General features: G+C 42.6%; 1 protein-coding gene across 5 annotated transcripts in view; it reads right to left on the bottom strand.

The window, feature by feature from the left end:
* Positions 1-12,875, bottom strand: part of EXPH5 (exophilin 5) — a 32,000-nt gene that overhangs the window by 15,174 nt on the left and 3,951 nt on the right. For 2 of the 5 annotated variants that reach the window (XM_048934958.1, XM_048934940.1), the window contains exons 1-2: positions 12,379-12,561; positions 234-391 (exon numbers count right to left, since the gene is read on the bottom strand). Coding sequence is in view for 3 of the 5 variants with exons in the window: in XM_048934940.1 (XP_048790897.1) it covers positions 234-282 (49 nt within the window). In the remaining 2 variants the exon portion in view is untranslated. Of the gene's footprint in view, positions 1-233; positions 392-6,495; positions 6,563-12,378; positions 12,562-12,875 lie in introns of those variants that run through there. The other 3 variants (XM_048934950.1, XM_048934932.1, XM_048934966.1) reach the window with 3 other exon arrangements.

Raw genomic sequence — 12,875 nt, 5'->3', positions numbered from 1 at the left:
TGGGATGAGAGTATCAGGGTTTTCTTTTATGACTCACATCTCTACCTTAGATTCTCTAAGAATCTGCTTACAAAAACATTCGTTTTGAAAGATGTGTTTTTGGCAAAACTTTGATGGGAGAAGAAACTCAGTACAACGTCAGAAACTCCTTAACTACTAAATTCTGAAATGCTGAAGACATTATTTTGGTGCCCATTATGATATAGATAAGGAACTGGGAAAATGCAGCTTACTGCTCTTTTTGCTGTTCCTTAGCTGATGCTCTAGTGGTGGTTTTAGCATTGTATTGACATCAATGTTATTCTGGAATTTTTTTCTTTGTATTTCTTCAAACCATTCTCCAGTCACTCCTTGCAGCCCTGCTTCAGATTTCTTTTTCTCCAGGAGTTTTCTAGAAAGGGAAAACAAAATAAAAAATTTCTTTTAAACCTGCTTTAGACATTGCAGACACATGATTAAGAATTCTTCCCATGGTTCATTTCTGTACTTGCAGTATATTTCTCCCTATAACATGTCTGAAAAGAGACACAGAGTGACATGATGCATTCACAGCAACCACACGGAAGACTTCAGTGGGACTAGAATGCTCCTGCTTACCAATCACACTGTGACTGGCTAAACTGGACTGCTCATATGCCTGCATTATTCTCTGCCTCCAAGTGCATCCTTCTTCCTTGTAAAACGGGGTAATAATTCATAAGCATTATAAAACTAATTGAAAGTAAGATTAGGTCCAGGCAATAATTGAATTAAAATGAATAATACTGTAACAAAGCAATTCTTATAACATTTATTCAGTCATTTAAGCAAAAGCATTAAGGAGATAATTCTGATTTTCCTGAGCAAACTCGATGAGGCCCTGGCAGTGGGTGCCTACACGTACTTTTTTTGTAAAGGAGAACAGCAAATACTAAGTTCAGCTAATAGGTATTCATGCAACATGTCCAACGAGTTAGTCACATTTTCCCCTTCCCGTGCTGCACTGTGACTCTGCCTGTGTTGTATATGCATGCAAGCAGCTAATGATGGCTGTGGATGCTCTACAAACAGACAGGAGAAGAAGCTACACACACGTGGCTACAAACGAAGAAGCTGTTTAGGAGCAGGCTCAGTTTTTATACCAGGAGATCACAGGACTGCATTGCTTATCTGGACATAAAAGAATAACGCACACTTGCAAAGAAATCTGGATAGTGCAACTTGCTTGTTTTCAAACAGCATTACACAAGTGCCTGAAGTACAAATGCAAATGTGGCAAATCCACACCCAATGTTTTCTGATGGCAGCAGGGCAGAACATTGTGCACAGCCTGAAGATGTAACGCCAATGTTCTACCACGGTGCTCATGTCAATCCTCCACCTTAACCTGTGGTAAAACCCATGTCCAGGAACATGCATTATCCAGTTATCAATTTACATAAAAACCCTCCTTCTCTCTCGGAGACAACATTGCTTCATGAAACAAACTGAAAATTAAAGGTCTCGCCTGGAAACGGATGTGCATCCATCTGGAGCTGATACAGAGCTCTGTCCATTCCAGCACCTACTGCTCATCCGTTGGCCTCTGAAGGATTGGAGGGCAGGACAGAGACATTTTTGCTAAGTGAGTATTTCCCCTGAAGAAGACCAACAGGCACAGGCACAAGTGCTTGACATTTCAAATAAATTTATTACAAAGGCAAAGATGTTAATCATCACCGACACTGCTGCACTGTGGGAATGATTCAGCGCGGTGAACGCCATCTGCAGCATGGAAAACAGCTCGCACTAATAGGAACCAGGAGGAGGAGATGAACAAAGTGCTCTCCCGTGCCAACTGCATGACATCACCCACGCAGCCTTAGCAGAGGGGATCTGGGACCTGAGGAGTAGCAGAAACGCTCAGAGCCAGGCATGAGGTATGCAGGGAGCGGCCGCAGCCGGAGCAAGCGCCTGGAGAGCATGTGGGGCTGGTCTGCTGAGGTCCCAAAGGTGGAGACCATCTCCTACATCCAACCCCTCCTACAGCTCTTTACAGCAGCCAGAACTCACTGTTCCCCTTTCCAAGGCAAGAGGCTACAAAATGATGTACAGAAGTGCGTCTCTGTGCAGGCAGAAGGGTGACAAAGCGCTTAGCAGTGACACCTGATGGCAGCAGCCCCGAGTGCACCCAGCTCCCTGCATCAGCCTCCTTCCCATGCCATTGTCCCAGGAGAGCTCTCCAGCTCTTACATCATTTCTATAGGTACCCATTCCAGATGGAAGGAAGAACATCAAAAAACTCACTTACTCTAGCATCCATCATATCAGGCACTGAATGAATGTGCCTACCACCAAAAAATATAATAGATGTTTTGCACGAAGTCTGCCATTAACATTTAAACTCTGTAAAATCTTTACTGGCACAGGTTTGGCACTGTCTGTATTCATCACCTGTGCACATGCTGCTTTTGAAAGCCGCTGTCATCACCAGCTCATGAAATAAACCCTTGAAATTGCCTGTGCACGGTATTTACACACAGATGCACACCCACATATGGAACCCTATATATATATATATATATATATATATACAGTTATGAGAGTACAGAATAGTATTAGTGTATGTGTAATTGGAGTATCGTGCGACTATTAAACACTTCTCGTTTGCACTGACTCCCAGCCAAACCACACCGTTGCACCCTGTACCTGCTCTGCCAGGTCTGCACGCCCCTCGTGGCCACGAACTACCAGGGAAGCCCGTCTGGAGGAGCAATTACAGCAGGAGATGGTATCTGCAGTCAAAATTGCAATGAACTTGCCTGTGAGGCAGTGCTATTGTTACTCGGATTGCACATTACATACTGAGACGCTGTGCCATAGGAGTGCCAGAACACCTAAGCGCCCTCTGCATCAAATGCATTAACCCTGCTTTCCTGTCTGCTCCTTCCTTCTGTCCATCCTTCCCCTCCTTTCACACAGAACCACTTCCTCCTGGTAGAGGGCATCCTGCAAGGCCGGCAGCACCACTGGAAAGCTGCCACAGGGATTAAAGGCAGCTCCCATCCCAGGTGACATCCAGGAGCCCGTGCCACAAACCACAGCAGGCAGCAATCCAACATGAGCTCAGCGGCTGCACCTCTCTAACTTTTCCCATCAATGAGCCTACGCAACATCTGAACCAATGAGACACTCGAGAGCAATTGCTCCACAGTGTTTTTCAAAACATCTCTTCCTTCTTGGCTTAAGTGTGTCCCAGTGTTTCTTATGCAGACTTCTCTAGAGAAAAGTTAACCTACATGGGTGCATGCATCAGCCTTCTGTGTGCGTTATCATGAACGCTGTCAAACGAGCTGCAGCCATCCTGCCACTCCCTGTTAGGATAATAAGTTGCTGTCATTGCTGCTGTAAGAGGAAAGGTTTTTTTCCCTACCATCCTCATGCTGGACACTGAGTAAAAGACAAATGGGTAAGGCAGTGAAACTGGACTGCCAAATAGGACATTTGGGGACATTTCTGCTGTTTGCAGTGGCAATTCAATCCCACTTTTGCCAAAGCAGAAGTTTTTGGTTTGAGCAGAAGCAGGATTTGTCCCCAGCGACTCTTCCCAGACACTCCAAGAGAGGGCAAAGCTGAGGCAGTCACCAAGCAGCAGAACCACATGCACTGGATTGCCAAAGCACCAGGGTTTGTTCCCCAGATCCGAGTCCTCAGTCTGGGAAGACAAAGCTGAAAGGGCTGCACATAAAACCAGGGCCAAAAGGACGAGCTAGCAATACAGCAGGACAGCTTATCCGCAAACCAGTCACCTAAATCAACTCGAGTCTTTATTTATATTCTTCACTTTGCCAGTGAGAAAAAGCTAAGTTGTAAAGAACAGGGCCAGAAGCAGCAGCTACCTCCCAGTGTTTTGCTTCAACTTCCCACCTTCCCACTGGTGTAGGCATTAAATCCACATGGCTGAGCTCACATCTTTACCATTTATATTCCCAGTCAAAGTTCTAGACAGCTATGGCTGTTATCACAGCCCTGGATAGCTCTAAAATGGGTGTGCAAGAATATTTTCTTATTTACAGCTCCTTTTAATGTCCTAAAAATATCATCTGAAGGCATACCTTAAACCTGTCCTCTTATTTAAAAAATAAAAATAAAAGAGAAAGAAGTATTACCGACAACATCAAAGACTACCAGAGCTGAAATAACTACAAGAAACAAAACAATTATCCACCATTTCACATATCATAGCAAAGAACCCCAACATTCTGTTTCCAAGGTGCCAAAGAAGCTTCAGTATCAGGTTAATCCTGCCAGGAAGAGAAATAAGCACAGAGAGCCCAGATGTTCTTTCCTAATGCGTCACACAGACACTAGGCCTATTCTCTAAGGCAGACTTCTTTCTCTGTAGCCTGTGCATTTTTTTTTCTCTCATCAAAGCAACCTTTTGTTTGTTTTTCTTTCTTACTGCTATTTGGCTAATGGCTGTGAAGCAAATAGTCACTGTTATTATATGTAAAAGAAGTACATGAATCAGAGAGGAAAACTGACTCCAATGTTTTGGTTGCGCACATGACAAGACGGTGGAGAAAGATCTAAATGAAGAGCCACTTGTTCTTTCCAGTGCCCTTTATGTGTGCAGAATTAAGCACTCCTGGAAAAATCAAGGCCTTCTCTGTTTGGATTAACAAAATGCTACTGGCAATAACTGGCAATAATGCCTGAATTTAACTCAGGCTGATGCAAATCAACCAGTTAGGTTGTATTTTCTCTTCCCACGAATACTTGCTTTCTTCATACTTTTCATTTTCATTACTGCTGCTGCTGTTGCTTACTATGCATTGGTTTTACAACCTATTAACACAATAAGTTGCCTTCAAAAGTCATATTTGTCCGAGCTTCCGACCAATAAAACTAAACATAAGGAAGGGCAATGAGTAGTAGCCACAACAAGGAAGATCGAAGAGTGCCCCGGTTCAGCACTTTGCCCAACCGTAACCCAAATACCACCAAATGCAATGGACCGACTTTCACCGCCTTCAGCAGCTGCTGGAGTCACCTAGTGGTGACACTGCAGGATGGAGAGGAGGAACTGCACATACCGAGCAAGGTTCACCTTAAGGACAGGGGAAAGCTTTCACAGCCCGGCACTGAACTATGCGAGTATGTTCTCAATCCCACTTAGGCTGATGGCAGCTTATAATTATCCTTAAATATTTAGATGCTGAAAATGTGCAATACCAAGTGAAGGAAGTGGGGAGAGAGTAAAAAGGGAATTTATCTTTGTAGCTTTTCCTCCCAGGCTGTGCATTTTATGAGGAAGAAGTCCCATAGACACAAACATACCACTTGGATACCCACCCTCTATAGTACCTTTTCAAGCTGCAAGTAGGGTTAGCTAAGCAGATAGATGCAAACAGCAGATGTCATTTTGTCCCCAGAGCAATTCATTGACAACGGACACCAGAGCCATACATTATATCTGGTTATATGTGCCATGGATGCAGACAGGGAATACATGTGTTAAAGGCAGGGCACTTTTTGTGCCCTTACTAAAGCCTCACCCTGTTTGCTCATGGGACAATCCTTCTACTTCCACCTCTCTCCTACTTATTAAAAAGCAGAAAAATATAAAACGTGACCCAGGAATTTTCTTTAATACGTAGAAATGTTTGTAAAATACCTGCGACACTTCACGAAGTTTCAGAACTCTCAGAGGGAAGGAATAGTCAGCAGCACTGATTACACTCAACCCACAAAGACAGGGAGGCTATCAGCAAGCACAGTCATTACCATCACACTCTTCCTGTGTGCTGAATACTTCTTTCCACTCTGCAATTCACAACGTCTTTTGTGTGGTCATTTTTTTTAACTCAAGCCACACTGTACATGGGCTAGAAGTTCTGCTTTTTTCCCCAAAGTGCTAATTTATTACATGAAACTACACACAATGAATATACTGCAGACTTCTTTTCTAGCTGCTGTTCTCCTTCACCAAATCCAATGCTCCATTTCCACCTCCAGCTTCCGTCCCCAGGGCAAGAACACAGAATGGCACCTTTAAAGAAAAAAACAAACAAACAAAAAAAAAAAAAACCAAAAAAAAACCAACAAAAAAAACCATCCACAAAACCTTTACAGGTGCTGCAGTTACAGGGTTACGTCTGTTCCCCTGCTCACCACAAACCTTCTCTCTGCTCTGGCAGCTCAGGAATCAGCAGATCTCAACTAACACTCTAAAATCAGGAGCTCAATGACTGTCTTCATAACATGAAGCTTCTAAAGCACAGAGCACTGCTAATTGAGATCACTGGAACTGAGGGTGTAACAAACTGTAACAAAGCTTCAAACATTGCTTTTAACAATAAACCATTATTTCAGCAGCTGCCCCAGGTTTATAGTGAGAATATTACTTCAGCCCTATTGGAACAAACAGAAAAGGCTGTAACTATGTATATATTCATTGAGTATATAAATACTTAGAATATAAAAGCTTTCAGTCCCTTAGGCAGCTGGTCAACAAGAGTGAATGAGGTCAAATACCACCGTAATGCCACAGCCATCAGTAGGGCTCCATTCTCTGTTGGGATGATTCTCTGCTATTTCCTCTACATGAAGAGCAGAACAGTGGGAAGCTCCAAGCTGAGAACATTTTACAGATGACTTATAGTGTCTGTGAATGAGGTCCAGATCAGATGGGCAAGGTAAAGCATTACTTTAATATGTTGCCAGCACTCACAATCTACCTGCCAATATTATGTGGTAATAACAAAACAAATTCATGATGCAACGGAAAGGAAGGCTACCCATCATTCTTTAAAGTGTGCCACATAGCTTCTGAATTGTAGTAATTAATATCTCTAACGAGATGACTTCATTAATAGGAATTTCCATTAGCATTAATAGATGCTAATAGGTGCAATGGGTATAATTCTCCATGCAAAGTTTCTGATTTGATAGTAGGGATAGATGAAGTCTCAAAGACATTATGTAACAGAAGTACGTTTTGGGCTCCTGAATTTCTGTCCTGGAAGCCTTACACAGAAATCTGGATGAATACCATGTGTCCCACATATGTAGTGAAACTCAGACCTTTGAACTGTATCAGTACATTTATCAGTGCACACAGTCAGATCAGAGGGGCTCACTCATGTCTGGAAATCTGAGACAAATCTGCTTGAAGAGATAACACCAAGACTGGAAGGGCAGACGGGGTGGGAGGCTGGGAATCAGGTTTTTTTAGGTGTCCCAGTTTAATTTGAGGGTAATGATTAACAGTCAGCCTATTTACTCTTCCAGGGCAGAGCTGCCAGTTGATTGCAGGACCTTTTACAAATATTGATATCATGCTTAGAGACAGCCATCTCTGCAAGGAATTTATAGCTCAGCTATAAATTTAAACTGCCTTACAAAGACATACAATGTAAATGCTGTTCTTTGTGTTACTGCATTACTTTCTTCATTCAAAACCTTTCCTTGTTAACAATACAAGAGAAAATAAGGCAAAAGAAACAGGCCAGATGAGAATGCTGAATAATGGAACTTGGTTCCAAAGACAAAGGTTCCACCTATGCGAACAAATTTCTGGACAATGGACCTGGACAGGTCTATACAATTTGGAGACTACAGATCTAATCATAGAATCATCAAGGTTGGAAAAGACCTCTAAGATCATCCAGTCCAATTGTTCACCTACCAGCAACATTTCCCACTAAACCATGTCCCTCAATACAACATCTAAATATTTCTTGAACACCTCCAGGATCAGTGACTCCATCACCTCCCAGTGCAGCCCATTCAGTGCCTGACCTCTCCCTCAGAAAAGTATTTCCTAGGCTTAGATGTCTGCTGGCACAGGGCTAATCTTGAAGCCTACGGATCTCAAAATACACCTTTGCAACCTCAGGCAACTGCAGTCTCACAGACCCAAAGCAAGAGTCTGGTCAACAGATGTAATATAGAAGGTTTTGATGTGTGCATACCTTGTTTATGTATTACTGCAACACAACAAAAGTCTTGTTTACACTGCTTTAAGTTAAGGGATGCGTTCATAAGAATGGATGAAACTCTGAAATTTCACAGAATGGATGTTTTTCATCTGAAAATATAGCAGATATATATTACGTACTTACACAGCCCTTGATACAGAGGATTACAATCTCCTAATTTATCACATCTCAGGAAACATATAATTCTTTCAGTAATTTAAATACACATACATAAATTACATAAATACCTTAATATTAAGATACAAATACATATTTAAGTTCATTCAATACTACAGTAAAGGAAGGAACAGAACACCAAGACCTCCAGCCATGCTGCCGCAGCTCTCCAAGATCTCAGGCCCACTTTGCTAGGAATGCACAGATAAAGCAAGCAGAAGTAATACAGTTGGGTGATTAATCCAAGCACAAATTAAATTGTGTGTAATTTATATGCAATAAAGTAAAAATAGACTGCACTTCGCATCATTTACTCTTGGCTTTTATTTGGTGTTTTTGATGTGTTTGGCAACTGTGGTACCAATACACACATCTAATTATTTTTAAGGTAAGACTGATGAAAAGAGTACAGGTTCAAGTAGGAATTTAAAATGCAGGCATTTAAGTACAGCTTATTACAGTGTTAACAAAATGGTCTAGCTACAAATAAGGATTAGAAACACTTTTAATATGAACATTTAGATGCACAAATCTCTAGGAAAAGTTCCCAGTTTTCCCCTGCTTTATTTAATACATTTCATACATGAAATTTGTGTATTGTGAAATGTTTCAGACTGTCAGCACTAGGAAATTAAATCATTTTTAAACATAAAAACCAAGAGAAGTCTGAACTGAGGTCTGTTCTTGGACTGTAAAGTCCTGCAAAGGTTATAGAACACAGAAGAAAATGAAGTTATCTGTGCCAAAGGCTCAAACTCCATTTGGTGAAACTCCACTTGATTTGAAAATTAGATTCAGAGAGCAAAATGATTGTAAAGGATGATTAAACTTGGTATATATAAATCACTGACAGAAGCGAAAAGGAGATAGATGCATGCAACATCCTGCAAATGTTGTCAAAACAGTATTTATGATGATTCTGTGATCTGACACAAACTACTCAATGTCAGCTGAAGTCTTGACATTCAGCCCAATGGACTTTGCTCCCAACTGTTAGGTTTCTCCAAGTGCCACAACTACAAGAGATGCAAGGTGGATATTCCAGCACGTTGCCATCTTTCACAGGACTAGAGGACACACATAACCTGAGAACAGTGGAGCACAGCTGTGCCTGTACTGGGGGAGATACCCAGCCGCTATGAACATGAATTGGCTCTGTTCCTGTGCAACACTTTTTTCACTGCCTGGCATAACTAATTTAATACTTCTGAAACAAATGCAAGGACCTGAAGCTGTTCAGGATGCTGAGAATATACAAACTGTCAGAACCTGAAGACATTTCTGAGGTCCTTCCAGGGCTGCTCACCACAGACCAATATTCATCCCTTTTTTAAGGCAACAACAGGCAGCACAAGCATTACCTTTTGGAGTACCAGTGACTTGAACTGTAGTGGAGAGAGAAGCTGCTGAGGACATGGAAAGATTGCTAACACAGAACTCAAACCTAGGAAGCAAGGAGGCTTCCTACAAGATGCATGACTGGTTCACGGCTCCATGGAAAAACTAACCCAATCAGACTGTTCTGCATCAGCATGCACTGCCGTCACTTCAATGATCTACTTATTCTTGTGACCTAGTACACAAAGCCAAATTAACTCGACTTTTTAAATTAAGTTTGGACTTAGAAGCTACCTATCCATAAGCTTAAAGGCAACCCTGGGCTTAAGTCTCATATGTCTTAACAAATGCTTTCTTCCTGACGTTCCAGCTGACATCAGCAAGTGGTCTATATAGTGATAATCATTGTCATCATCTTGTTTTTCATTTTTATACTTTATCACTTGAAAATGCACACTTCATGACACAACACACACCCTGGCACAATGCATACTCTGGCACAAGGCCCCTGTGTGAATGAGCCTGCTTTTAAGTGGAGGCTGTCCCACTGCACTGTGCCTGAGCCACAGCCCACGTGTCACAGCTGTGCAAGGCCACGGCCCTACTGATCCTGGCCTGGACCACAGGCTGACATCACTGTGTGGCTCCTGCTGGCCATGTCAGCCTCAGCCTGCCTGGCCATCACTGGGCCATAACTAATCCCAGCAGGCATCACAGGTGCTGGATGGGACCAGCCCTGGTGGCAAGGCCTCCCCCTGATGGCCCCACAGGGATACCCATGGATTCTGCAACCCTGGCTTCCAGGGAGCATCGCCTGGACAGTGTGAGGAAGGCAGACACACAGATGCCCAACCAGACAGGCTCCTCCATAGGCAGCACACCTTTTTGTGGTCTTCCTGGGCCCAACTCTGCCACCGTGCTGTAAAAAACTCCTGCCCAACAACACAAGTGCACAGCTCTGGAGGAAGGGATCAACCTGTCATAATGCTGAAATAAGTTTCCTATGACCAGAGACCAGAGATCTGGCAGCAATGCCACCTGAACCCTGCTCTTTAAACATGAAACAAGTTATCAGGCACTGGGTTAAATAGAACAGATCTATAATGCTAAAAGTGCAACAGAAAATGGCAGCTGTCCATCCACTGCAGCCTGCAATCCACCTGCCCCTCCTCAGCTCATGTAAAGTCACCTTCTTCTTCAAGCCTGTCTGCAATATATTATTATCATTCAAAAACAGCCATAAGGAAAAATTCTTGCAGTATTTTGATAAGCAACTTCACCGTTTGTATTTGATTTGACAAGAGGAGTCCCAAAGTGGGATTACTTATCACAATAATTGTTTACCAAACTGAGAAAGCATTTTTAAATTGCGGTGTTTCCTGCCACTTTTGCTTCTATTTACACTGCTAGCATTTTCTCCCTTCAGGGCTTCAAGGACCTGTTTTCATAAGTGTTTACAAACCACTAACCATGCCAGTGGCACATTATCAGCAGTAAATAATAATAGCATCTCCTTCACAAACAAGACACAATAGGGTGATCATGCTCTGGAGCATCAAGGGCGGAGTATATCTTATGAAAGAATTTCTTTATTAATGCTTTGTTCAGGGAGGGAGCGCCAATGAAACCACAGTACTCGTGAGTGCTGGTGCCCTGGTATCCTGCTCTTCCCCACCCATGCTGATTATGGGTACTTTGGGGTGGATTCTAAAAACTATTTCTAATTTTTAAGGAGTTGGAGCCCTATCTAAATCTTTCGCCAAGTAAGTTATTCTGACTCTCTAAGCAGATACCTCTGTGAACATGCCAAAATTACCCTTGGGTTAAATAATGAAGTGTCAGACCTGAGTAAACGTAAGCAAGACAGAATAATCTGCTTGCAGAATAACTGAAGCACCAGGAGAGGGGGCTGTGTATGGCTGCACCTTTGCAATAAATGCTTCTGAGGTTAGGAGTATGGAAAAAAAATGGAAAAGTACATTTCCTACACAGGGTTTTATTGCCATCTTCTATCATCAGACCCGTGAGAGAAAATGTCAGCCAAGAGAATACAATGAAGAATTAGTTGCAGCAAAGGACGGATGCTGTAAATGATGTGCTGTAAGGCAATGAGAACAGTTGTGCTCTTGCAAAAATAACTGCATCCAAATAATTTGTTGTAGAGCTCATCTAGAACAAAGTAAGGAGGGGATTCATCTTTCCCCCAAGAATTATATGCTTTCAATGGGTCACCTAGAGAGGAGCAGTGAGTAATGCTGAATGTTTCTCACAATTAATTTCTTTTGCTTTCATCTTTAAATGGGAGGATAAAATGAAAACAAACCTCTCCTTTGCTACATATGCAAATTAAAAATCACATAAGCCACCCTGGATATAAGCAAAACAAATTAAAGCAATAGGATTGAGAGCTCTTCTCTACCAAACACTCAATTTCCTTTTCCTCTTTTTTTTTGCTTTCTCAATTTTAATTCACTGACAGGCTGATGCCTGAAATATGTTCTGGAGCATATTTCATTCCTTCTAGAAACAAAACAACACAACATACACACAAAACCACTTCTCACATAACACAGGCATAGTTTTTTTCTTAAAACATGATCAGGAAGCTTCTAACCAGGGAGGTAGGTTCAATTCCCTACTCAGTTGCCTGTTATTTTCAATGTCTCATTTGAAAGTGAAGATAATAGCATTTCTCTTTTCCTCAGATTAATAAAGTGACAGAAAGCTACCATATGTAGTCATAGTAGAGTGCATTACATGATACCAAAGAATCTCCTAAAAGTTAGCAATTAAACAACACAGAGCACTTCAGCCTGCTTAAATCCATTCTCTGTTAGCCCACATCCCATGTGCGGTAACTCCCAGCTATTCATATTTTTTCCAAGTAAACCAGCTGCCTCTCCAACCTGCCACAGTCCCCTACCTGCTCCCTCTTTTAAGCAATTAGCTCCATATCTCCTTGCTCCTCTTGTCCAGCTGTTGTTCTCCTGCCTCTCTGTGCAGTTTCAGTGGTAGAGGGGCATTTCCATGCCGAACCTGAGCACCTGCTCAGGCAGCCAGAGGGACCAGCAGCCCCATGGCTAGCTAGGAGAACACCTGCTCAGGCGCTGCCTGCCTTCCACAAACTGCAGAGGGAGGAGCTCCCCAGAGATTAAAGGCAGCAGCTCCACCTCTGTACTCCATAGTTTGATGCCCTACTGCAACAGAGTCTTCCTGAGTGGACCGCCTGCCAGTCCCTTGCCAAGCTGCCAGTGAGTGCTGTCCTGAAAGGACTGGAAGCAGCCTCCATGGTTACCCTGCCATTGGCTTCTTGGAGAAAGGACAGAAAAGAGAAGCACCTGCAGGTTTGTTAAGCCTTTTGGTACCTGGGGCTCCACATGTAAATTTCAGATGTCAAATCTTTTCAACTTCTGTCCCCAG

This window comes from Lagopus muta, chromosome 1 (genome assembly GCF_023343835.1).
Source record: "Lagopus muta isolate bLagMut1 chromosome 1, bLagMut1 primary, whole genome shotgun sequence".
NCBI lineage: Eukaryota > Metazoa > Chordata > Aves > Galliformes > Phasianidae > Lagopus > Lagopus muta.
Note: the sequence above shows the minus strand (reverse complement) of the source record. Positions and strands in the feature narration are given on the sequence as shown.